The sequence below is a fragment of the Hoplias malabaricus genome, chromosome Y (genome assembly GCF_029633855.1).
Source record: "Hoplias malabaricus isolate fHopMal1 chromosome Y, fHopMal1.hap1, whole genome shotgun sequence".
NCBI classification, from domain to species: Eukaryota; Metazoa; Chordata; class Actinopteri; order Characiformes; family Erythrinidae; genus Hoplias; species Hoplias malabaricus.
Window position 1 is genome coordinate 76,092,367 of NC_089820.1, and position 23,708 is coordinate 76,116,074.

At 39.8% G+C, this 23,708-nt stretch overlaps 3 protein-coding genes across 3 annotated transcripts in view; all 3 read right to left on the reverse strand.

Annotated features, from left to right (window-relative positions):
• Positions 1-7,865, reverse strand: part of LOC136679361 (E3 ubiquitin-protein ligase HECW1-like) — a 42,770-nt gene extending 34,905 nt beyond the window's left edge. Inside the window, exon 1 of the mRNA XM_066657838.1 lies at positions 7,667-7,865. Within this exon, the coding sequence (XP_066513935.1) occupies positions 7,667-7,696 (30 nt within the window). The 5' untranslated portion in view covers positions 7,697-7,865. The remainder of the gene's footprint in view (positions 1-7,666) is intronic.
• Positions 7,866-10,529: 2,664 nt separating this feature from the next.
• On the reverse strand, positions 10,530-12,107 carry LOC136678785 (C-C chemokine receptor type 3-like). Its single transcript, XM_066656920.1, has one exon. The coding sequence runs from the start codon at positions 11,978-11,980 to the stop codon at positions 10,919-10,921; it is 1,062 nt and encodes a 353-aa protein (XP_066513017.1). The 5' UTR covers positions 11,981-12,107; the 3' UTR covers positions 10,530-10,918.
• Positions 12,108-12,403: 296 nt separating this feature from the next.
• LOC136679066 (collagen alpha-1(XXI) chain-like) overlaps positions 12,404-23,708 on the reverse strand; it is a 29,901-nt gene continuing 18,596 nt past the window's right edge. The window contains exons 20-30 of the mRNA XM_066657346.1: positions 23,488-23,541; positions 23,125-23,178; positions 21,991-22,062; positions 20,933-20,968; positions 20,018-20,062; positions 19,592-19,624; positions 17,792-17,938; positions 16,687-16,741; positions 14,870-15,061; positions 14,626-14,703; positions 12,404-14,348 (exon numbers count right to left, since the gene is read on the reverse strand). Coding sequence (XP_066513443.1) covers positions 14,158-14,348; positions 14,626-14,703; positions 14,870-15,061; positions 16,687-16,741; positions 17,792-17,938; positions 19,592-19,624; positions 20,018-20,062; positions 20,933-20,968; positions 21,991-22,062; positions 23,125-23,178; positions 23,488-23,541 — 957 coding nt within the window. The 3' untranslated portion in view covers positions 12,404-14,157. The remainder of the gene's footprint in view (positions 14,349-14,625; positions 14,704-14,869; positions 15,062-16,686; positions 16,742-17,791; positions 17,939-19,591; positions 19,625-20,017; positions 20,063-20,932; positions 20,969-21,990; positions 22,063-23,124; positions 23,179-23,487; positions 23,542-23,708) is intronic.

Consider the following 23,708-nt stretch of genomic DNA (forward strand, 5'->3'; position numbering starts at 1 on the left):
TGATGACTCATTATGAAGAAACGTCTTTCCCCATCTACAGCTCCTCTATAAAAAAAAGTCTCTATAAATATTCAAATTTTCTATTTAAGCCATTCAACTATTTAGAAAAAGACTCTCAAAGTGCCCTTGACACCATAAACCTCTCAAAGCAAAGACTCAAAAATAAAATCACCATCCAGAGAGACACTCTTCACACACTACAAGAGTGTGCAACTCAGTGCAACTAGTTTCTTCCTCTCCTCTGTTTCACTTGTCCTGTCACCAGACACCCATTAGCATTCATGCAATACAGCAGTCATGCAATTAGATTTTTCAAATATACTGCATAAAAACAGTATTCAGCTTCAACTTGTTTGTGTTGTTGTGTGATACAATAGGGGTCCCAATATCTACAGCACAAATATGGCTCTTTGGTACCACCCCACACCACCAGTGGACCAAAGTATCTTTTATTTTTAATCAGGACTTGTAGATTTGAAAACCTACACCCCAAATGAAATCAGTCAGCCAATGAAACAGTGAGGCTAATATTGCTAAAAATGTTTTTGTCAATACTTCACTACTTAGCACTGCAGTTTAACTATGTCAGGTCAGTTTTCATTAATAATAACATGGCATACAGTGTCAGAACCCATACACACAGCAAATCCAATCACAGGGATAAATTTGTCTTTTGGTTTGCATGTTTTGTACTCCACACAAGTGTATCTACTAAATTAATAACCTTTAACTCACTAATAAACACACAGGGACACATTCAAAGAACCAATCCACCTGCCAAAATGTGTTTTTGGACTAAGAACAGAAACCGGACAACCCAGATTGCAAATGCAAATTGCCAATTTTTTAGAGCTGATTTACAGAACAGGACGGTTTGAAAATATTATTGTTTAATAAATAGAATGCTCTGGAGCAGCTGCAAATGAGTCTGAACAACACTCACCACTAGCTTGCTAACTAAGCTCTCTTTGCTTAGCTAACCACTCCAAAGAGAACACTTTCAATTTAGGCTCTCTGTCGCTCCCTCATACATGAATCCGCACTTGTTTAAAAGAGGAGTAATTAGTCAGTTAGTTAGTCATCAAACATCTGCTGAGGTATGTGGCTCTTACAGGCTGCTAACAAGTTAGCGTTAGTGCTAGCTACAGTCTAGACTATATTGTTATGTTATAGTTATGTAATTTTTGTAATGTAATGGGTTAAATTCCCTAAGTTTTGGATGCAATCAAACTTGGTGCAGATGGAGAAAAGACAAGGAAGTCAATAAAAGCAGTGAGCACTGTTTATGGCACACTTTCAGGACACTGAGAGATGCTAACATCAGCATAATGTTGAGGATGAGACTAAGGATGTGGAAGTGGTTGACGTGAGATGAAGGGCCAGGAGGTTACTGAAGGGCCAGTGGAGCAGTGGACACAGCAGGGGACAAATTCAACAGGACACTGAACACATGCAGAAAAACATGTCAGGGGTTCCACTGACTGAAATCAGATAACAGCGTGTGGGAATAAATCTAATTGTGGAGCACTTTGTAAGAGACGTGAGTATTATTGAATATAATGCAGAACTCAATTTAAATACATCTACACTTGTATGTATTTATTTAACTAGATCGAGCTTTGGTCTCTTCTTCCATTCTCAGAGATTAGTTTGTCTTTTGGTTTGTATGTTTTGTACTTCACACAAATGTATCTGCTAAATTAATAAATGAAAATGCATCACAAATTTACTCACTAATAAACAAATTCAAAGAACCAATCCACCTGCCAAATGATGTTTTTGGACTATGGAAGAAAACTGGACCACCCAGAAAATCTTTGTGTAAACCCCTATTCCATTTCCCAATACAGAATTCACACGCTAATCTGTGACATGCACAAAGCCACTGGATGCTCCAGTGGGCGGGTTTGTGTGGACTGGACTAATGGAGGCTTTTTCCAGCATGCTTAGCAATCTCAGCCTCTGCTAAATTAATTATGATCATTAAGCCCATGGGAGAAGGCTGAGTTAAGCCTGGCTGAGAAGCTGCTCTTGCCTCACCATGTCACATAGATCCGTTACATGGACATGCGTAGGGTCAGGGGACCTGGCTGGATGCCTGCTGACTGCTGGTAGCCTGTGTGTTTGTGTGTGTGTGTTGGGCTTGAGGGAATCTCCATTGTGTTTTACATAATTGCATTCAGACCTTCTGCACATCCCTCTCAGGATATAAACAGAACACTATTTAAGTATTGACTACCGTTTTAAGGTACACAATACACTAACCAGACACAAAATAAAGTTTTAAGTTAGTTAATAACATTGATTATCTGGATAAAATGGTACCTGTCAATAGGAAAGGATATATTGGGCAGCAAGTGAATAGTCGGTTATTTTTTTTTTTCAGAGCCAGAATGAACTCTTTCAGCACTTTGTGCTACATTAGCTCTTCTGTGGGATCAGACTAGACTGGCTCATCTTTGCTCCCAGTGAGCCTTGAGTGCCCATGACCATGTCACAGAGCCACCAGTTGTCCTAAAGTGGTCCAACGATTTTTCACTTGCTCTTGGTTTTAATCTTGTGGCTGGTCAGTTTAAATGCCCAAACAATTCATTACACAGTTGTTCACACAGTTAATATAATCTTTATTGAAAATTTTGGACTAAAATGGGACGCTCTGGAGCAGCACTTGTGGTTGAATATGTGAAGGTCCTGACAGCAATGCTCCAAAATGTTGTGTATAGCCTTCCTAGATGAGATGAGCTTGTTAAAGGGACATTTCATAACATTTTTAACTTAAAATGACAAAACTAACTTAAACTTTAAAATCAGTGATGCTTCACTGACTTGTAACAGATAAAACAGAGCCTCTGTCATTGCTACTCTGGGCTCAGCACTGCAGAAACTGCACTATGTAAGTTTTGGAAAAGGGTAGGATACCACCTCTGCAGCAATGAGGGGACAAATTTGATTGATACCTTTCATTGGACGAGCTATAAGTGACTATAAAATATCAGACATATACTGAGCATCTTATATCCCTTCGTGCCCCATCCTAGAAGCAGGAGGAGCCAGACACTTCTAGAAGCTAATCGCTGATAAACATGGTTCACAGCTGACTCACCCCAGGTCATCTAATCCTCACTCTCTCTCTCTCTCTCTCTGTCTGTCTCTCTCTCTCTGTGTCTCTCTCTCTCTCTCTAAGCCAAAATGAGCAGCGCTCTGCTCTTGTCACCATCTCCTCATCCCAGCATGAGTGTGTGACTCATGACTCCATGCATATTTAAACTGCGAGTGGACAGACTGCTCAGAATGTTTCTACTCTTTTCCCTGACCTACAAAACACACCCAGTAGCCCACAGCTCAACACACACACACACAGCTATTCTTAGAAAGTCAGGTATTTTGAGTTGCTATCAACCAGCTTTTATGCACCATGGAGTGGTCAGTTGTTGGCCATTTTTTTGAGTGGCCTTAAGAAATAATAGCTCCAGCATCTTGAAAACTACAGCCTTGTTTTCCTCCTGATACTCTCCTCAGTTTAGCCATTCTCATTTGCATCTATTGGCTAGGTTTTGGGGCGGCACAGTGGTGCAGCAGGTAGTGTCGCAGTCAAACAGCTCCAGGGACCAGGAGGTCGTGGGTTCGATTCCCGCTCCGGGTGACTGTCTGTGAGGAGTTTGGTGTGTTCTCCCCGTGTCGGCGTGGGTTTCCTCCGGGTGCTCCGGTTTCCTCCCACAGTCCAAAAACACACGTTGGTAGGTGGATTGGTGACTCAAAAGTGTCTGTAGGTGTGAGTGTGTGAGTGAATGTGTGTGTGTGTTGCCCTGTGAAGGACTGTCGCCCCCTCCAGGGTGTATTCCCGCCTTGCGCCCAATGATTCCAGGTAGGCTCTAGACACACTGCGACCCTGAGCTTCATAAGCGCTTAAAGATAATGAGTGAGTGAATGAGAGCTAGGTCTTGCCCAATCAGATGATGCTACAAAGCTGGGAAACATGTTTTTTATTTCAAGAAATATGAAACCAGCCACTGCATCATTACAGAAAACTAATCAATAGAGCTCAACACGCTTGGAGGAGAACACAAAATGCCTATCTCTATTACACTGAGCAGCCTGATTTTCACCACATAGTTTTCCAGAAAGCACTTGATATTTAAGTGATGTTAGAAGCTCAGATAGTACTTATGCGGTAATGGCAGTAATAATGAATGTCACTCTTATATTTCAGGTATGTTGTGACAGAATTTTGTTTAGGATTATATTCTTTAACACAGCATTTCCACAGATGACGGTTATTTTTCTAAATATACTGTATCATCTTTAAGGCCTGAGATGCTTTTATTTCTGAGCAGTAGGACCCTGAGAGCAATCAGCTGTTATAAAACACTCCTACAGAGCACTGTACCTTTTAAACTGGGAAACTAAGCCCAAAGAAAGAAAACAGAGAGAGAGAGAGAGAGAGAGAGAGAGAGAGAGAGAGAGAGAGAGAGAAATATGGGTCAACTACAAGCACACACTCCACCCAACATACCTCTTTTTTATGTGAAAACATACATGGCCAAATTCAATGCGTTGATATAAATATTTTCATGGTTGATGCTACTTTGAATCCTGAGGCTGAAATTGAATTCGTCTGATTTCATTTTCGTTTTATGTATTAAAATGTCTTAAAATAATTTTATAACAACTTTAAACAGTAAATAAGATGCTTTTGTACTTCTTCCTTTATTTGTCTTCTTCCTGCTGTGATACTGACACCTAGTGGCTTGGATGTATCAGAAATTCTGTGTTAAACCTGTTTTAAACATGGCCAGCATCATGTAGGAGACCCGCTCTATGGAGCATAAAGTAGTTCACTGAGTGTCTATGCTGCAGTTTGATTCATCATGTGACTTACACTTTAATGTAATATGGGAAAGGAATAACTAATCATTGTCTAACACATTGCCCACTACTACTTTATGATGGTAAAAAAAAACACTCATTGGCCTGTAAAGAAATCTGACCTGATGCCTCTTCCAGCTTTGTAGCCCCTGGGTGGTCCAAGTCTCAGTGAAAATGGAAATATACAGCAAATAACACCCAAAGAAGCCCTATCGATCTCCATCCCTGGACGGTGGCGTGGACGCTCTTTTGGCAGGAAATGGAGAAGAAGAAAAAAAGCCTGTGTTCCTCCTAAAGCTGGCGCTCCCTCAGCTCCGATTTTAGAGCGGATCAATACAAAGCGTGTCTGAAGGCCTACACAGTCCCTTCCTTACAGGAAGGGTCACAGAGCAATCAATGATAATCCATGCGATCCCTGCTACCCATCCAGTGCAATTTAGACATAAACTGCCTGTGTCCACTCCATCCTCCTACCGTCAACAACTCTGATGTGACCCTTTGTGTTTTTGATGAGGTTCTGTGAAAAACAACCCAATGATTGTGACATTTCAACTTCATTATAGCACCAAAACACTCTATGACTTAAAAATAGGGTCATCATTACTGATGCTAAATGGTTCTCAAAAGCCATGAACTATAGATTTTCCATGTACAGAAGAAAGGCCTGTTGTTGAAGTTCTTTCATTCTTAACCATGTTCTTATGAGTTGTCACAGTAATATATATGTTACAAATATTTATTTTTAACACATTTATTTGATGTTTCCAATCTCAATGTTGTTATACCTTTTCCAATTAATATAAATGATTTCTTCTGTGTTCACTGTAATGTGTTTTTATTGTCTGGTGTTTTTATTGCATATTTGTCACATGCTGTCCAATGCTCTCATTTTGTGGTGAAGTGGTGTGTGTTTGTTTGTATGTGTGTTCGTGTGGTATATATCACATGCTCACATTGTGGTGACTTCCTCATGGGACCAGAAATCATGTCCCCACAACATAAATCATTACATTTTAAAGTAAAGACATGTGTTAAGGTTAGAGCAGCCTCGCATTGACTCTCTAGGGAGTTTTGTTTCTTCCACCAATTCACATGGTCTAGGACCACTTACTATTACAGAACAAGGACATCTGACTCATGGAATATGACCAATCAGAAGCCTGATAATCTGGCAGGACATATAAAAGGAGGTACTCTGATCAACAGGGTACAATGCAAATTGAGTAGGAAGCAATGCACGGAAGTGTGTATGTGAACCTGCCTATAGCCAATCAAAATCAAAAAATCAAAAAAATGTTCCCAACCAGCCTTGCGCCCAATGATTCTGGGTAGGACCAGGACCCACCGCGACCCTGAACTGGGTAAGTGGTTTCAGACAATTCATTCATTCGTTATCTGTAATCGCTTATCCAATTTAGGGTCACGGTGGGTCCAGAGCCTACCTGGAATCATTGGGCGCAAGTCCTTAACAGGGCAACGCAGACACACACACATTCACTTTTGAGTCGTCAATCCACCTACCAACGTGTGTTTTTGGACTGTGGGAGGAAACCGGAGCACCTGGAGGAAATCCACGCGGACACGGGGAGAACACACCAACTCCTCACAGACAGTCACCCGGAGCGGGAATCGAACCCACAACCTCCAGGCCCCTGGAGCTGTGTGACTGCGACACTACCTGCTGCTCCACCGTGCCGCCTGTTCCCATTCAGCTTACACTAAAAATATGGAAACAAACGTGTAGGTGTTTGTGATCCACTGCTGTTTTGTTCTGGGCCTGAAGAAATATATTGTGTTGCAAAGTATACAACTTATTTTTAGAAATGACAATAAAGACCACTAGACATGGCCTGAAAACACAGCCTTTATAAGACCATTTCTGTTACTAATTTTAAAGACCCCATATAATAGAGATGAAGTATTTAGCATTGTTAGCATGTTTGTGTGATGTTGTTTATAAACCAGAACAGGACTGAAAACGGCAGTGTTCCAAAGATTTAAAATCACAGGTTCATGATGTCATAAGCATAAGTAACCAATCCATTCTACTAGTGGGTTGATGACTTGAGGGGGGCTTTAATGATGTATTTACATTGATTAGGTCAGTGTAAATCCTAGATCAATATAAACTAATTTTGTTTATGGGAACACAGCCCCCTAGAACACTGACGTAAAATACAGGGCTGGTTTCCTGGGCATGGTCTAGGACTAAACTCTGGTAACAATGGTTAAATCCCACTGGACATTCTCTTTGGTGTAGGTTTAGGCTTCGGTTTCTGAGAAATGGCCCTTAAATGTAAACAAACGAAAAACACAACCGACTACTCGACGAATAGCCGCAATGATCAGGTGATTCTATTAATCGATAATAACGTGAGGGTCTGTAAAGTGTGAGTGCCATGGGAGGATGGGGGCAGCCAAGAGGACCACACATACATACACGCACACGCACACGCACACACACAAGCCCCCTCGTATCTGAGCCAAAAACACGCACGCGCTTCCCCCAACGCATGCACAAAAGGACAATCGCAGGACTGAAGTTGTTCCCCCCGTTCTCCAGCTCTTTCTTATTCATATAAGCCGTTCCACCTTAAATGTTGAAGCCGTTCTATTCACCGTTGCCCCGTTTAAGGTGGAACGGAAAATGGGAATGAGCTGGCTAACAAGGAGTCAACTTGAGCTTCGTAAGACCACCAGGGCCTGCCTTGATGCACCGGACGACCACCCGCTCGAATCCGCAGCATTCTGATAAGGTGAGCCATCACAGAAACGCACGCGCGCAGGCACGCGCACTTACCTGGGTCAGTATCACCTGGCGGTGAATCATGCTCCAAACGCAATATCCCCCTCAAAAGCGCGCTCCCATGCTCCGTGACAGAACACACACACAATTACTTCACAGCATCACACACACACACATTTGCACACATACACTCGCACTGACAAATACTCCTTCTCGTCAGCATCAGCATCAGCATCATCATTTGCAGCGCTCGCTGATGGAAGGATGCTGCATCCCCCTCTCGTTCTCTCCCTCTGTTCTCTCCTAAACTACCAGCAGCAGCCAGCGACCAATGGCATGCTGTCATTTCATCAATCCCCATCCAACTCCTCCCCCTCAACCCCTCCTCAATGTGATTGCGTCATTACGCACACACGCACGCACGGTTTCTTTAGGTACAGCCAAATCCCCAAATCTAGCCCAGAACCAGCGCTGAGTCCTGTGCAACTGTCAGCAGTATCCTGCTCGTCAAGTGACAGGTTTAATCCTCAGCAGAAACAAACATGCCATTTTCTACACATTCTATTCCATTTTATATTTTATATTTCCTTAAAGTTAGAGCTTAAAATTAGAGCTTCAAAATCACTGCGATGTTCCTCTGACCTGTAATATGGAGAATAGAGCCTCTGTCACTGGTATTCCGGGTTTAGCACTGCAGAAACTGGGTACACAGCAAATTCTCCAGTGGTAAACCAACACTATTAGTGTTAACACTGAGTGTTAAATTATTAGTTAATAGTGTTGGTTCAAACACTGGTGAATTTGCTGTGTCTTTTTCATGGAAATAACCTTTACAACTGCAGTTCCAATTAATAGAGAAGAGTTTGTATGGATTTAATTGAATACCAGAGAGGGAGTAGATATTAGACACACAAAAATTAAAATTAGCTACATTATATATTATATTGAGTATTATTTTTGTGTCATATCCAGCTAATAGTTTAGCACATTACGGTGCAGAAGTGTATTAATGAGTACCTACATAGTCCTAATTTGTCCTAGGGTACCCACACTTCTGCACATGTCTGTTGCATAAACATTACAATAGAAGGTGATGAAAAAAATATTCACAGGCCTTGAATAGTCTCTTTTTTAAAAAATATATTTGTTTTTATATATTTTTAAACATACATTATATATGTAAACAGGATACAGGCAGAATAAAGATTAGCACACACTGCACAACGTAAAAGTACAACAATTACAAAAAAAAAAAAAAAAAAATACAACGTTTATACAAGGAGATATGAATAAATGAAGAAAAATATAGAATAAAAATAAATTCAGTGATTTCTGGTGTTGTGTTCAAATTATTTTAAATGTTGTTCCAAAGGATTTTTTATTATAGTTTTGTCACACACAAAAAACAGCCTGGTGTCTATTCCAGTTAAACAGCCTGCTTGCCTTGGATATATTCGACATGTATTTCTGGAGTATCTTGAATGTCACACTATTTCCTCTTTATGAAGATTAGAACACGTGTTCTAGATTTGAAAAATGCATATTAATTACATGTTGTTTTATTTAATTGTTTACTGTAATATTATATATGCTGCGTTTCTTCTTGAAAAAAAAAATAGTAACATAATACTAAAATACAGAAACAAACAAATAAAACCCTAACACTGAAGTTTGCTGAGTCTCAGTCTGTTGACTGGTGAAGTACGTTTTAACAAAGACGCCCAGAACTACAACCGAAAACAGCGTAAACGAATGAACTTTACGCAGCTTTTTTTGTTTGTTTGTTTTTTTAATACTTTATAGTCAATTTGACACAATCTCATGAAAACAAAGCCGCTCATCAGCGCCACCTGTCGATTAATGCTCAGACTTCTATTGGCTAATGAAGCATTGATTGAACCCAGTTTTTCATACTCGGTCCTCCATTAACATCTATTAAACCGCAGAGACGCGTAAATGTAAGGCAGCCGTGTCACTCACTCGAGTAAAAATAAAGTTAATCTTGTGAAATCAAGTGGAATGAGTTACATTTTTATTAAATTGAATCTAGGGTAGATTCTGTGAAGTGTCTAGAGCTGAAAAGACTGTCAGAAGAGAATGTGCAGCTTGTCTTCTCGTTTTATTTGGTGTGAAATAATAGACAAGAGCTTAGAAAAGTGACCAGTAACAATGCTGTATACAGTGGATTCAAATGGATTAAATGATTAAAATGTTACAAAAGTAAAAGAGGAGATGTACAAAATAATATTTGAGAGTCTTCATAAAGGTTATTTATCAGTTTTCAGGAAAACAACAAGAACTGAATTTCTTTTCCTCAGGATACTGTGGTTAACATAGTTCAGCCACAGCTAATGTGACTGCATTAAACCACATTCAGTTTCAGTAAAAAACAAGACATTTAGCAGATACGGTTAAAGGTTTTAAATGAAGTGTAAATTTACAGGTCAGAATAACAACCACCACATATATCTACAAGCAGTCCACCATGATACAAGTGTGCCATACATTGTATAGGTCAAGAGAAAGCACATTATAGGGATTAATGCCTTGGATTCCTTTTGGGCACCCCCCCCCCCAGAAGTTACATCCCCCCCAGGGTTCAAACGTGTGCACTTTTTAAATCTAACCTCTCTGGCTAAAGAAAACACAAAAAAACATATATACTGCTAAGTGAAATTACATTGAATTATGTTTATTTTCAGTTAACAAAAGCTACAAGTGTAAAACGCATGCTACAGTTAAAAAAAAAAACACGTGTAAATTATATAAGAATATATCCTACAAAGATCCTCATTGCAGTAAGCTACTAGTTTTATTGATGTGGCAATTTCCAGATTGAACCACAAAAAACAAAACATAAAAATTGGTTAAACACTTCGTATTGCTCAACTTCTTCATATTTTCTTTCCTTTTTGACTCAGTTTCCACTCATGAAGTTTCTTAGCAGTTATGAAATACATGGAAATGAAGGTTCTTAACACTACAGCTACACGACATCTACATAAACCTTAAATCTACGGACAAGAACCTGCCTAAACCCCTATAGACACCTCAGGTTGTTTGCACTGGTGAAGAAAATTAATTTGATGGTAACTACTTGAAGAAAACCCAGCCACTTTCTTTCTTTCTTTCTTTTTTTCCACAGTGTATGAAACATAATGAAAAAACAGTTTTTAAATGATGAAAATATCCAAATCTATTGCAATATATGTGTCTCAATGGAGCTGACACTACCAGCACTTGGAAACAAAACAGTGAGAAACCCAAACCATATTGTTCTTTCTAGTGAGGAGACCTCCCCAGTCATTAATACTCTGTATTCGGGCTCTTGAAGGATGTAGTCCTGCTGCTCTGAGATGACAGGATGGTTATCTTCAAGCATGGTATGTGCCTGGCCAAAAGTCTCCGGAAGTGGCTCTGGAACTTCTTACCTACAAAGGTGTAGAACACAGGGCTGATGCAGCAGTACAGATAGGCGATGTTCCTGGTGATGTACAAGGCGTAGTCCAGGTTGTCTGAACATGAGCGGTCATCTGAGGAGAGTTTGTGCGCATACAGAAGGATGACAATATTGTAAGGGGTCCAGCAGACAAAAAAGGTGAGGATAATAACAAAGATGAGCTTAACAGCCCTGCACTTTTCTCTCATGCGTGTGGACATGATGCGGACCGTGATCCGGCCATAACAGTAGAAGACCATCAAGAGAGGCAGCAGGAAGAACAAGCTAAACTGCAGGTAGTATCCCAACAGCTGCCATTTGACCATTGTCTTTTGATCAAAGCCAGTCTCCTCACAGAGAAGACCTTCGTCCTTGCTGGGTCTCACATCAAAAAAGACTGCTTCTTTTATGCTGGCCAGGATGCTGAGAAACCAGACCATTCCACTCGAGGCGAAAGCATACGCTCTCCGGCGACTCTGGGCAGCTGTGATCGCATGCACCACAGCCAGGTAGCGATCAAAAGTCATAAGAGTGAGGAACAAGATAGAGCTGTAGAAGCCCACCGAATACAAGCTGCCCACCAGCTTGCACAGGGGGCGTCCGAATATCCACTCGGAGCTGTGGTAGACAGCCCAGAAAGGCAGGCTGGACGCAAACAGCAGGTCTGAAATGACCAGGTTGAGTAGGAAGATGTTGGTGACTGTGCTGAGCTTCTCAAACTTGTAGATTATGCACAGTACCAGGCTGTTACCCAGGATGCTCAACAAGAAGTTCATGTAGTAGAAGGCTGGGAGAAACACCTGACCAAAGTGGTTCACATCAGTCTTAATGCACAGAGGCACAACTGCGTTGAAGATATAATCAGTTCCATAGGTTTCATTGAGGTTTGAGAAGAAGTCTTCCACATACCCATCGTCGTAGGTGCCCATGGCTGCAAGAAATGCAATGTCCCCGTGATAACCACAGTGCCTTCACTTCAGCAGAGCGTAAACTCTCCTGTGCAGGCAGTTTCTAGGAAGTGTGCTGGAACACTATATCAAGCTGTGAAACTCTCAGTGGCTTTCACCAGACTACCACCAAGATTTAACACTTCGGTATCTATGGCTCTCTATGCTCCGCCCCAAAAACTGCAAGCAGCTTGACTGGAAACTCTTCAAATCCTCTTTCTCTTCCTTTCTGCCTAACACTGCAAATTTATTTAGTGCAAAGACAAAGAGAGGCCAGAATAAAGGAAAGATTTCTTAACAAGTGGAAAAGGAATAATAATAATAAAAAAGTTTTATTTGATGAATGTTACATTAAATGGTTCAGATGTAAACAACATAATGTACACTGTGGTCCCAAACTCGGAGACAGTGAGAGAAATCTTCAATAATTATTCATCATTTTGGGGTAGAAGATATATTTCAAAACTCTAAACCTTTCCATTGATAATTTCTAGGTTTAAATTACCAAAAAAAAAAAAAAAAAAAGATCCAGAGGTCTGAGTCTTGCACTCCAGAAGAGAACATGAAAACCAAGAAAGACATTTTAAAGAGAACTTAAAAAAAACATTCATGGCTCTCACGAGTCCATGTATTAAAATGAGACAATAAATAAAAATGGAACCATCGAGACTGGCCACTGAAGCAGCCAAAACCACACAATTGAGGTTAGGGGGAGTGGCTTCCAGGGAACGGTTCAAGCATCAAAAAAAAAAAAGTTTAAAAATTAAAAATACGTAGTAGTCCACAAGCACAAACAAGGCTAAAAGCACAGTGAACCTCAGGTGTGGATCCATCGCACACATAAGAGGATTCTGAATGTGTTTTCATTAATCAGAGATATAGGACAAACAGTTTCAGAAGTTAACCAACACTCAGAGTATGACAGTCTAGATGATAGACTACTTCACTACTAATACAGAGGTAGCTTTTCAAAGGCAGTGCAAACGTATGTCTATTTACAATAAAATGCAATTCATCCAGACATCCTCTCCTCTGAGAGCACCAAGGTGAGTATATTGTGGACAGGCTGACTACAAACTGCTGCCAAATTATTAAGCAAAACTTTGCTACAACCTAGAAACTTCTTTCTTCACATAAAAAAGTACAGGGGACTTCCACTGAATTTTCAGTTTTGTAGTTAAAGTGAAACAAAGCCATTCAGAGGTGTTAGATGTGAAGAGATTCACCATAGAGAAATACAGTCAGAATTGTTTACAGAGGTGATGCCTCTAAATGCTACTCTACAGGAAATACACAAAATGGTTGCAGATACTCTGGATAATGATATTATTGAGAACTATTCAGGGCAGAGATGCAAGGTGTTGTAGGTGAATACAGTCCCCGAAGATAGAGAATTACCATCACATGGGTCGGTTCACTGAGTGTTCTGAAATAAGTTAGAATTGGATGAAGGACCACGCCTGAAACTCATCCTCCTACACATTAGTAACTACAAAATCCTCTTCCATTGCTTGTTTTCTGTGAAAACCTGTTTGCTTCCCTCCACAAACCCATCACCTCCTACTCTTCCATGACTGCTTTCTTCTGCTGACATTGAAGCCTCCCAGAACTCCACCCTAACCTTCATTTTCCCCACCCTTAAGCTCCATTTTGGGAGTTGAATGCGTTACTTTTCAATGCACTTTTCAAGACAGACCCCTCTTAATGGCTTTACATTTCAGCAAATAAATTTTGCAATCTTGAATAATCATTGGAATTTACCTTTAAGCGTACTCTCATGTCCTGCACTGCACATTGCACATACTAATGGGATGTTAAAGGCTGCCAAAAAGCAAAAACATCGGCTACATTAGGTGATCATTTTCATCCTAGATAAGAACGAGAAGTAGTAACATGTAACTTAAATAAAAAAGTAATAAACAAGACTGTTCAGACAGTTGGGTTAATACCAGGTCTTACAAGCTATTCCCTGAAAAAAAAAATACATTGCTCTTTTCAAACAATTTGCCCTCTATTTGGGGCCAAAAACATGGAGGTTGAGCACAGAAGCCCTTGAATGTCACAACAGTGTCAATGTAGAGCACCAGAAGTGTTTGCAGGCCTCCAAAGTCATCCTCAGTCCCAGAAAATGGAATAAAGGAGGCCAGAGAGGCAGCGTGTTAAAAGTTGGGCCCTTTGCTGAAAGGGTTTCCCTGGAGGCCGTATGCCGTGTAACAGGAGGACGGGTCACACATCCCTGTGGCTCCTGGAGGGCCTCGTTTGCCTGGGATGCCGGGTGAGCCAGGCTTCCCACTGGGGCCTGGGGGTCCTGCATAACCTTCTCCATCATCTCCGCGAGGACCTTGCATACCTGTGAGTGTACAGAGTGCAGATATAATACTGAATATAACAGAAGGACGTTGTCTTCACTGTCATAGCAAAGCCTCATGGTTTCAAAAATGCATGTGCTTCTTCAGTGACACAAAGTTGATCACTGGGTTTGTGCAACGTTATTGAATGGTTCAACACGTTTGAAGGAGAACGCTAACACATATTCCATTCCAACAACCGGGGTTACAGACTTTCAATGAAAACAGGAAATACTTTATTACATTTACATAATTGCTGTGTCATAAATGGAAACGTACCTGGAGGACCAGGTGGACCTGGCAACCCAATGTCAGCCTGTCCTTTGGCACCCTTCATGCCCATTGGCCCAATATCACCTGTAATAAAAGGGTTGTTTTAAATTATGTACAGAACATACACAAGATACTGCTATGTGCAAACCATCACATAGGAAAATTGTGCAAGTTAATACATTTCTACGTGCCCTGAATTTATAAAGATTACCAACCATATGATACAGGTTGTGCAATTTTTCAGTCTTACCTTTAATGCCCTCTGGTCCCCTTCTCCCTGGTGTCCCAGGGTATCCCTGAGCCCCAGGCCTGCCCGGATATCCTGAAGGTCCATCTGGGCCCTGGGGTCCAGGGGGGCCTGGATCACCTGGAGGTCCCTTAACCATCTCACAGTGTTGGCAATTGTTAGGTGACATCACCTGAAGGAGCTGTGGCAGCTGATCTGTAGAGGGTGGTGGAATTATTGATAAATTTTTTCAGAAGGAAATTATTTGATACATGTTTTTCAGAAGGAAATCTTTCATTATTGGGTTCTGAGCAAAGCTTGTGTCTTATTGTCTCTGGTTTCTGCAAGTGCGAACTGACCACGACTAGCCTTGATTCGCCACCTCAGCATTTGTGATGGGAAGTATTCCATTACAAAGAAAACATGAAGCTGATGCAAAGCTTTAAACCTCTTTGTTTGGGAATAAAGATTCTGGTAGACCTTAGGTCATTTTAGCTAAAGCGTCACAGATGTAAAAAAAAAAAAAAAAGCCCATGCAGCAGAGATACAGAAATTGGGCAATTGCGCCAGTTAAGCAGATTTGTGGGTTTTCTTCTTTTTTTTTCTGAAATGAAGAACCGAAATCTTTGCTGCTTCTCCCACCTCTCCAGATGTTTCCAGTGGGTTGCTAACAGACAGCACAACACTAGCTTCTGTGACGTTAGCCATCATTATAACGTATAAAGTTACAAAAATGACTCTCGGCCAACAGACAACAGGTCTGTGTTTTGAGGTATGTAAGATCAGTCATGCATTATATGTTATATATAAGATCTCCTGAAGACAATGTCAGGAGCAGTTATTTGTCTAGAGCTGCTTTTCAGTGGAAGCCCATTTTGGGATGGTATGGAAGAAAAAAATAATACAAAATGTGCAGAAGTCTTAGGCACCTACGATAATTATATGTATTTAAACGAATGCCTTGACAGTGAGCATGGTGCTTGTATAAAGTTATATATAATCACAGTAAATAAAAAAAATTATAATATAAAACAAATTAGAAATATAAGATAATTTTTTTTCTATAAAGTAGTAGGTGTGAGTGAATTTCATAGTGTCGCAGTCACACAGCTCCAGGGGCCTGGAGGTTGTGGGTTCAATTCCCGCTCCGGGTGACTGTCTGTGAGGAGTTGGTGTGTTCTCCCCGTGTCCGCGTGGGTTTCCTCCGGGTGCTCCGGTTTCCTCCCACAGTCCAAAAACACACGTTGGTAGGTGGATTGGCGACTCAAAAGTGTTCGTAGGTGTGAGTGTGTGAGTGAATGTGTGTGTGTGTGTGTGTGTGTGTGTTGCCCTGTGAAGGACTGGCGCCCCCTCCAGGGTGTATTCCCGCCTTGCGCCCAATGATTCCAGGTAAGCTCTGGACCCACCACGACCCTGAACTGGATAAGGGTTACATATAATGAATGAATGAATGAATTTTTGGTTCGAAGAACTGGCGCCCCCTCTAGGGTGTGTTCCCACCTTGCACCCAGTGATTCTGGGTAGGCTCTGGACCCACTGCAAACTGAACTGAACCAACCCTGAACTGGGTAAGTGAATGAATGAATATCTAGACTATGATTTAGTCAATTATAGATTCAGTGCCACACACAATGTGAAATGTTACACAAATTACTGTGCCCTGATTATCTCATGGTAGTTTTAAAAACGCTCCCTGATAAAAGTTTGAAATATGTATTAGGAAACATCAAAAATGATTTCTTTTTTTCATATCTATAATCTTAAAGACACACCAAGAAACTCAATATTACAGGAAACACCAGTGTGTACATGAGTAAGGGGAGTCAAATGGAGACACATACTCTGCAGAACGGAAGCACAGATCTTCATCAGGTGTTCCTCAGAAGGTGGTTTTCCCTGAGAAGAAAAAAAATGCTACAGATCAAATCTTGCTCTCTCACAATGTCTGGACACCTTTTCATTTTCAATACAGACAGTGATATCAGAAACTTGAAATTGATTCCTGCATCAAAACAATACTTCTTTGGTATTGCTTCAGTCACTTGAACAGGTGAGGGTGTAGTGGAAACATCAGTGTTCTTAGTAATTACTATCTGAAGAAATAATAAGTTATAAGACATTTTCCTAAATTACACTGATATACGTGAAAAAAACAGCTTCTAAAATGGCAAAATACCTGTTAAGTAGGTGTTTATTTTGAAAAGGTGGTCAGTACAAACATCTAGCTACATTTCAATGTATACAGCAGGACACTATATAACACCAAAAATCTAAATTATAAAGACTTCTAAAACCATATAAAGAATCATTTCTGTCTTTCACAACCCAGATTCAGTTTCATTTCAGTGTAATAAACAGGAACACCATATTTACATTTCATTTTCTTTGTATTAGCCATTACTTCATTCTGCTTTTTATAACTGAGATTTTATTAATCATCCTGTTTAAATGTGGTATTATCCTTAGAATGGGGCCCACAGGACCAACAGACCTGTGTTTAATATGTCAGGAGTGTCATAGTACCTTTGAGATGAGTTAGAGTGGCATTTGTTACCCAGAACTAATCATCGAACATCAGTACCTCACAGATGTTCTTGTGGCTGGCATCAAATACTCTACAATGCCCTTTTTAAAAGAGTAAGGGCAGTACTGGGTGAGCACATATCTGCACACTTTTGGTCGTATAGTATCTCTCTCTCTCTCTGAGGAACAGATATAAAGTTTGGCCTTGATTAAATTCTTGGTAAACTGTTGGTTACAAGAACTGAGAACCAAGACTAATAGTTCTCGATTCTTGTATCTAAGAAGTCATTCCAGCAACTCATACTTATAACCATGTATTTGTTGTGTTATTATTATTGAAACTGATTGTAGGGAAGATTTTTCATATTTGTTTTGTTGCTACACTCTAAAAGATTATAAATCCAAAAAAAGGGGGTCACTCACTGGTTTCCCTGGGTAACCTGGGACACCTGGTTGTCCAGGCAACCCATCCTGACCCGGGGACCCTCTTGGTCCTACTGGTCCCATTAGTCCCATTTCTCCCATTTTCCCATCAGCCCCTCTGCTCCCTGGATCCCCAGGTGTACCTTGCTGAGAAGAGAGAGAGAGAAAGAAAGAGAGGGTTGTATGATGATATAATGAATCAATTGTATCCTAGTACAGTGGAACCTCGAGTTACGAAGTGTTCAGAATACGTACAAATCGAGTTACGAGTAGAGGTGCGAGCAAAATTTCTGATTCAGTTATGAATGTATTCTCGAGTTACGAAGAGCTGATCTTCGGGGTCCGACCGATAGTTGGTGTGGTGTTCGCTCACAGATTCCTCTCACATCCAGCCATCACATTCTTCTCACATGTGACCGCGCAGTATCAAGTCGTTCGTTACAACGTTTAACAAGTGTTTTTAGTGGTTTATTGGTAGAAAGTGCAATTGTAGTTTTGTTTAAAGTGTAAGAAAGTCCTGTTATCTACGTTTTGTACCGTGCCAGTATCCCTCCCTCCCTCTCTCCTCAGCCGCTCATCTGTCGTGTATTACTGTACCGTATTTTATACGTTTCTTAATCTATGTTGTTTACTGTATATTCTTTCATCTATTTATTTTGTTGTGTAATTTTAAGTTTTGTGTGAGTCTTACATATTGAAAAACATGCATTTTTTCATAATTTAGGACATTTTGAGGAATTGAGGCGGGAACAGATTAATCCAATTTCCATTATTTTAAATGGGGAAAATTCATTCCAGTTACGAGCAATTCCAGTTAAGAACTCAGTTCTGGAACAAATAAAATTCGTAACTCGAGATCCCACTCTATTTTAAACACAATTGTGGACATAGTTTGTATAATCTTCATAGAAACGGATGAAATGAAATGGGACTCTGGAGCAGCTGCGCATGAGCCTAAGGTCACTATACCCATTGCCAGTGGTGGACGAAGTACAATCATGTATAGGTCAGCAAACTCGCATGACCTAAATCCCATAGAGAATCTATAGGGTATTGTCAAGAGGAAGTTGAGAGACACCAGACCCAACAATAATGCTCACGAGCTGAAGGCCTCTATCAAAGTTTCCATAACACCTCAGCGGTGCCACAGACTGATTGCCTCCATGTCACATGGCACTGATGCAGTAATTCATGCAAAAGGAGCCCCGACCAAGTATTGAGTGCATATATTGTACATACTTTTCAGTAGGTCACCATTGCTGTATAATGACATTTTGATTTTAACATAATCGTTAACATTAAAAGAAATAAACGCTTGATATGGATCACTCTGTTTGTAATTAATCTATATAATATGAGTTTCACTATTTGAACTGAATTACTGACATAAGTTAACTCTTTGATGATATTTTAATTTATTGACTTGCACCTGTATTTGTGGCAGAAAGCCACAGAGCCTAGTTCTAATATCTAGTGTAAAACTTTCACAGAAAAGTAGTGTACTACAATTTATTTTTGAAATGTACAGAACAGAATTTTTACTAAAATCTTGTAAAAAAATGCACAAACTAACAGCAGCTATAGAAAGAGGTACTTTACAGGAACTTTTCTGTACTAATAAATGTCAAAAGGAAACATTTTTAACCGTGACACCAAGTCATGCAAAATGGGGTCTTAACTGAATTACTAACTTCAGCAGCAGTGATATTTCAGCTGCCAGAAACTGAAAGCTGCCTTAATTTGTGAATCAGCAGGAAATGCTGCTGCAAAAATGTATTTAGCATAAGCAAAAGTACGCACCTCTCCTTTCGTCCCTCTGGGGCCAGGCCCACCCTGCACAGACACAGGACAGATTCATTTATTAGATAAATAAACTAAAATAAGACTTTTAAAATATATGGAAAATCTATTTAAAATGGCATTTATATATTACTTTAGCTTAAAAAGGCAAATTCATATTTACATTTCATAGCATTTAACAGACACTTATCCAATGTGACTTATATATTCCAATTTTAAATATTAATCCAAGTTTAATACAGTGTTAGAGTGCGTGACCAGTGACTATAGAGTAATAGCATAGTATGCTCAGCTGGACAGGCAATTGAACCCCAGTCTAAGTGGAGGACAGTGGTGTTATCCATTATGCTATAATAACCACGTATAGTTAATAGTCTGGACTCTTCTAGTCTGGACTTTATTTCAGAAGCATTATATTTTACATACTGGTGTTCCAGGGACCCCAGGTGATCCATCAATGCCTTTTGCTCCCTAAAAAAAGAAAGATAAGTGAAATGTCTAAAGAAAATATAAATAAAGGAAGTAGATTTTATGAGCACAGTTGTATGCAGAAGAAAGTTAAATGTACACCAATCAGCCATGACATTAAAATAACCCTTTGTTTTGTTACTGCAATCTTTATCATTCTTATCAGCTCTACTGATCGTAGGTGAACTTTGCAGTTCCTACAATTACAGACCATCTCTTGCTCTGCATACCTTGTCATTCTTCCTAGACCCTGTTCTTCAGCAGTCAGGACCACCACAACAGGTACACAGCTGGGGGTCTTACTCAGTGCTGCAGTGACACGTACATTGGGGTGGTGTATATGTGTGAGCTGTTTGATCTGTTAGCTGTGAATTAACTGTGGATGCAAATAACTAAAGACTGTAATTGCAGAACTAAAAATGTCATTTGTGAAAAAAGTGTAGAATCAAGGAGATCATTTTACAGTTTTAGCTTATTGTGTTTTAACAAAGAATTAAAGTAAGTGTGTGTGTGTGCGTGTGTGTGTGTGTGTGTGTATGCTATTACATGCTCTTGTGGTTTTAAAAGAGATGACTAAGTTTCCGTCTATTTTGGAGAGACTCTGTTTCAGAGAAACATTTAATGCCAGTCAGAGCCAATCAAGTACAGTTTTGTCAACTAGTACTAAAGATAATTCCACTTACAACATTAATTTGGAGTTTATATGAAGTAACTTTCTCTCTCCCTTCTCCTTTCTAAACCTGTTCATGTCTTGCCCCCAACCAAGCTGTTGAGTTCATTTTGGCAGCGACAAGAACTCAGAAACAAACACACACACAACGGAAGAAAAATAAACACCATAGGCCACCACCCTCCACAATGCAGATGCAATACCTGACTTCCTTTAGGACCAAACGCTCCAGATTCACCCTGGAAACAGACAAGGTCAAAGATGATTAACAACTGTGAAATGTACCCACTCTTCATTATTCTGTGTGCACAGAGCAACACTTTGAACACTTTATTGAGTGCACCAGCTATGGGACACCTAAGGGGAGGAGACCAGGCCCTCACAGGTTTCTGGCTTGTTGTGTGATGCTTAAAGTTACGAAATATTATTCATCTTGTGCTCTGACAATGGCGAATACATTCAATGGCACTGATGTCTTACAAATTTGCGTCTTATGTTTTAACAAACCCCAAATCAACAAAAGTGACCAAATGTCTTCTTTAAACTTCATATTTTCAGCAGCTGCTATTACAATGCCAGTGTTTACATGGCAGCATACTAACATACAAAACCTCATCCCAAAGATGAAGTACGGTGGAGGGAGCATTGTGATTTTAGGTTGCTTTTTTATAGTTAAAAAGTTATAAGGTCACTGTACAGGTACCAGCAGAGATTAAATACAGCATGAGGCTCTGAGCGTAGGGGATTTGGGCAAAATGAAAATAATTAAGTGGCCTATTGCATATTGCATTTCATATTTAGAGCTAAACAATATGTTTCTAACAAACATACTTTCTTTAAATTTAAAAGTACAGGCAAAATTCAAGCTTCAGCAAAGTTACTGCTGCTATATTTAGGTCTGTGTTGTCATTTTGATCTCTTTTACACATCAACTTTCATGCAGTAGAAGAAACCACACAAATATTTTTGTGTGAGCTGTTTATTTATCTCAAAGTTACCTGTGTGAAGACTCAGATATACACCATATGCACAGTGCAAACAGCAGGCTATCACATTTCATTGCTTGTTAGCTAACTTACATTTACACTAGCAAGATTTTAAACCTCAGACACCAACTGTGTTTTTGGCTAAAGAATTATATACATCTGACTTTTACACACAGACTTTTAAGCCACTGCTTTATGCGAGAAAAGAAAATCAATATGTTACAGAGTTGTTTTGGTAAAGTTGACCTGGTTTGTATTATTTGGCGAGGACGTACCTTCTCGCCTTTTACACCTGGTAGGCCCTGAATCCCTGGAGGCCCCTGAATCCCATGTTCTCCGTCTGATCCCTGAAGAGAAAACATTAAATCATTTCATTAAGTTTTTAAGGGCACATATTCTAACTAATATGAGGTGAAATATGTGTTAATTCCTGTTAGAATCTTCAAATAAAGCTCTAATCTTTATTATCTGATGCTGCAGCCACAGCCTTCACCTTTTAGGCGAGGACAACTGTCCCCTGTCTGTGCACCATGAGCATCTACAGGGTTTAACCTGTGCAAATGCTACAACAATTTTGCTCATGATGTCATTACTTCACAAGCACAGTGTTTACAAATGTAGCGTTTCTGACTTTTCAATCCTTGGATGCAGATAAAAATACAAAAAGACTAGTCTGCTTAAATAAAATAATAATTTATCTTTAGCCAAATATGATAGGATTGCTAAGGTCATTTTCATATTTCGTAATAAACACGGTTCGCCGCTGCATACGTTAGCAAAAAAACATGAGCAGTTGCCTCCACACCTAGGATTGATACTGAGCATTAAAATGTTCATTAAGCAAAGTGTGAAATATTGTGTGAGCAGTGTTTCCTCTGTGTCTTTCCTGTATAAAAACCTCAACATTAAATCCCCTCACAACAGTAGACAAGTATTAGGAACAAACAAGTGGGTACAAATTGTATTATTTCTTTCAATTTGATAAATTAAAAGGTGTTTGTTACGAGTTTTTTAATTCAGCAGAAAAGGGAAATGGAAATTTTCTGTTAAAGAACAACAGCAAGATTCTCAAAAGGACAATTCTTGAAAGTAACAGAAAATAACATCCTGGCAGACGCAGCAAATCTGTCAGCTCCGACATTAACATTAAAAAAATTCCCTTGTTCCATTAAGTGGATTTTATCACAGAGTTTTAGGTGTGTGTTCCACTGGCACCGAGCCACAAACACCTTAAATGGAAACAAGTTTATTTATAGGAACTAAGTTTATTCTGTGAGGCAGAGACATTATCTCTATTCAAACCTAAGCTTTGAAGAGGAAGAACAAAGATAAACAGGGCATTTTCATTTTCACACTTCCAGCAAAGGGAAAAACCCCAAGTATTTAGTCAACAGCTGGATGATACTCACTTTAAGGCCAGGTACTCCTGGGAGGCCGTCCTGGCCTCGAGCTCCAGAGTTCCCCTGCAAGAAATAACACCAATTCTGACCTTTACATCAACATTCAAAATGTAGGGCAGTAAATTTCAGTTTCAAAAAATGTCTGATGTGAGTTTACCTAGTTCTAGTGTCATTAAAAAAAAAAAAAATAGGGGAAAACATGGTAGTCATTTAATAGTATTTGCTCATCCCTTGATAGTATCTGGTTCTGACTTAATAGTATTAGGTAAACACTTGGCGTTTCAACTTGGTGTTCACATGAAGCAATGTGCTAAAAACTTGCAAAACAAAGACTGTAAACATGCAATTGCAATTGTTCTAATTATTATTTACCTTGGGACCAACAGGACCCTCTGCCCCCGGTGGTCCAACAGGGCCTGGTGGTCCCTGGAAAAAAAAAAGAGATACGATGATAGAGTACATGTTCAATAAAATAATCATATAACAACAAAAGGGAACAAGCTTGTTACAGACTACGTACATGAAAGTAGCTCATCTAAAACAGAGAACGCCTGCAAAGTCATTACTTTGGTCAAATCACAGAAAGTACAAAC

Excerpts from the sequence above, each read along its gene's own strand:
- LOC136678785 (XM_066656920.1), bottom strand. The coding sequence starts at position 11,980 with ATGGGCACCTACGACGATGGGTATGTGGAAGACTTCTTCTCAAACCTC.